The 2,027-nt window shown below is 41.1% G+C and overlaps 1 protein-coding gene across 1 annotated transcript in view; it reads right to left on the reverse strand.

Moving 5' to 3' along the window:
• Positions 1–39: 39 nt before the first annotated feature.
• The window catches only part of LOC106531820 (cytohesin-3), a gene marked incomplete at its 3' end in the record, with an annotated part of 54,613 nt that continues 52,625 nt past the window's right edge, over positions 40–2,027 (reverse strand). Inside the window, 1 exon segment of the mRNA XM_014027747.1 lies at positions 40–116. Within this exon segment, the coding sequence (XP_013883201.1) occupies positions 40–116 (77 nt within the window).

Raw genomic sequence — 2,027 nt, forward strand, 5'->3', positions numbered from 1 at the left:
CCCCCACCCCCACACACACACACACATCTGTGGACTTACTGTGGTGTACTCGAAGTAATACAGGCAGTTGTCAGTCAGAATAAACCACCTTCTTTTCCACGTTTTCACTCGGCCGCCTGTTGGGAAGAGGAAAACATGGGATTTGAGCTTCGACTGGAGAGTTGACAGTTTTTTTTACACAGGTTAGACTCTAACCTGCAGGAGAGCCCAGCTTCACGTGCCACATCTGGTTCTGATCTGCATCGCATGGATGACTAGTGCCCGCGCCCCCCCAGCTCCCCAAAGACTGACACCCACAGGCAGGTGAAAGAAAGGTGATGAGGCTTTGAGAAGACAGTTAAACCCTGTGTTACCTTCTGGAAGAAAAAAAAGATCCCATGCATGTACACACCACTTTTATCTGATAAGTGACGTCTCAGGACACACTGGTGGTCTCACCACTGTTGGGAGACTTTTCAGGTTTCATTTGAATCAAAGTCTTTCTTTGTTTATGACGACAGTTAAACGTCTCATTAGAGGGATAATACAGAAAAGCTACCAGCCATACTGTGTCCATCTGCCTCAAAATCAAGATTAATGAGATTATTGAATTTTTGGTTAATTACGCAATCGGTGATGCAATCTGCCACCAACCAATGTAATCGGTACACAATCTGCAACAAGTGGGCCATGATAGTGGATCTGCTGACTTGGCTGAAYGTGCACAAAGCTGCCATTGCTGAGGTAATGTTTACTTTATTCTTATTTTAAATCCAACTACTGTGACATCTGGCATTACAGTAGTTTTCAAAGGGATTATGTAAGGTACAAGATTAACTACAATACTTCAAAGGAAGTCTGGTTATTTCCGAGCTCCTGCACAATGAAAGGATTCAGTTGAGGTGGTTCAGGCATCAGATTGACCACAGGGCAGACCTAGAACTTGCTGCAGGAGTTATGGATCCTTTCAGGTCAGGAAACACCTCGGGATCTCCCAGGACGGCTCAAATGTTGTTGGGGAKTAGGGTTGGGCAAAATCGTATCGTGTGCAATWAATTGTCAGAAATACTTCAACTGATTATTTTTTGGCACTTGACGATTAATAYGATTAATACCACCAGGCAGACTGACAGGAGATTTCACCRGTCAGTCCACTCGCTGCTACTCTATGCTTCAAATCTAACAAACATTTTTAAAAAAGTTTTGTACTTTATTTATCATAACTCCGGTTTTACTTGGCCTACCAACACAATTTAAAAATTGATGTATAGCCTGAAGTCTGTACTGTGTTGACAYAATTTGGAACAGATTTTTACTATGAGCAAATCTTTCCCACTTTCCCACTAAAGTGATTTAAAGTGGTTACATAACAAGGGCATGCAGGCATCCAGGGACTCTGGGATTAATCGTCATATTAATCATTATCGGCTAAATATCACAATTAATCATGATGAATTTTTTTGCCAATATTGCCCAACTCTATTGGGGAGAGGGGTGTCCTGGTTTCCTCTGCGACCACAGATAAGTGGTAGAAAATGGATGGATTGGTTTTACATTTGACAGGTTATTAAAAATTAATCATTGTGTAGGAAGAATTAAGGGCTTTTTAAATAAAATGGTTTAATGCACCTCAAGCTGTAGTGCCAAAACACCAATCAAAAACTAATTTCTTCGGTTTGACAAAGTGTCTTTTAACCAAACATTTACCAAGATGTCCTCCCCCAATTATTGTGTACATCTTTTGTAATGTGGTTAAAAAAAAAGTGCAACTGTAAGAGATGCACAAATTAAAGCAGAGATTCTTAACCCATGGGAGCGCCACATTGAGGGCCTCAAAAGAACAACAGTTTTTAACTTTGGGCCGCAGAGGGCCGTGAGACCGCATTGATTTTGAATAAGGTGCAATACACTTTCTCACCACTAGTAGCGGTAGTGCGCCACTCAGATGTTTAACAACTTAGATACCTGCCGACCATGGAAACTTATTTTAAATGAAAAGTAGAACCAAAAATGAAAGTAACGCATCAAAAAACACCAAAGTTTGTCAC

The sequence above is a fragment of the Austrofundulus limnaeus genome, unplaced genomic scaffold, assembly GCF_001266775.1.
Source record: "Austrofundulus limnaeus strain Quisiro unplaced genomic scaffold, Austrofundulus_limnaeus-1.0 Scaffold680, whole genome shotgun sequence".
NCBI classification, from domain to species: Eukaryota; Metazoa; Chordata; class Actinopteri; order Cyprinodontiformes; family Rivulidae; genus Austrofundulus; species Austrofundulus limnaeus.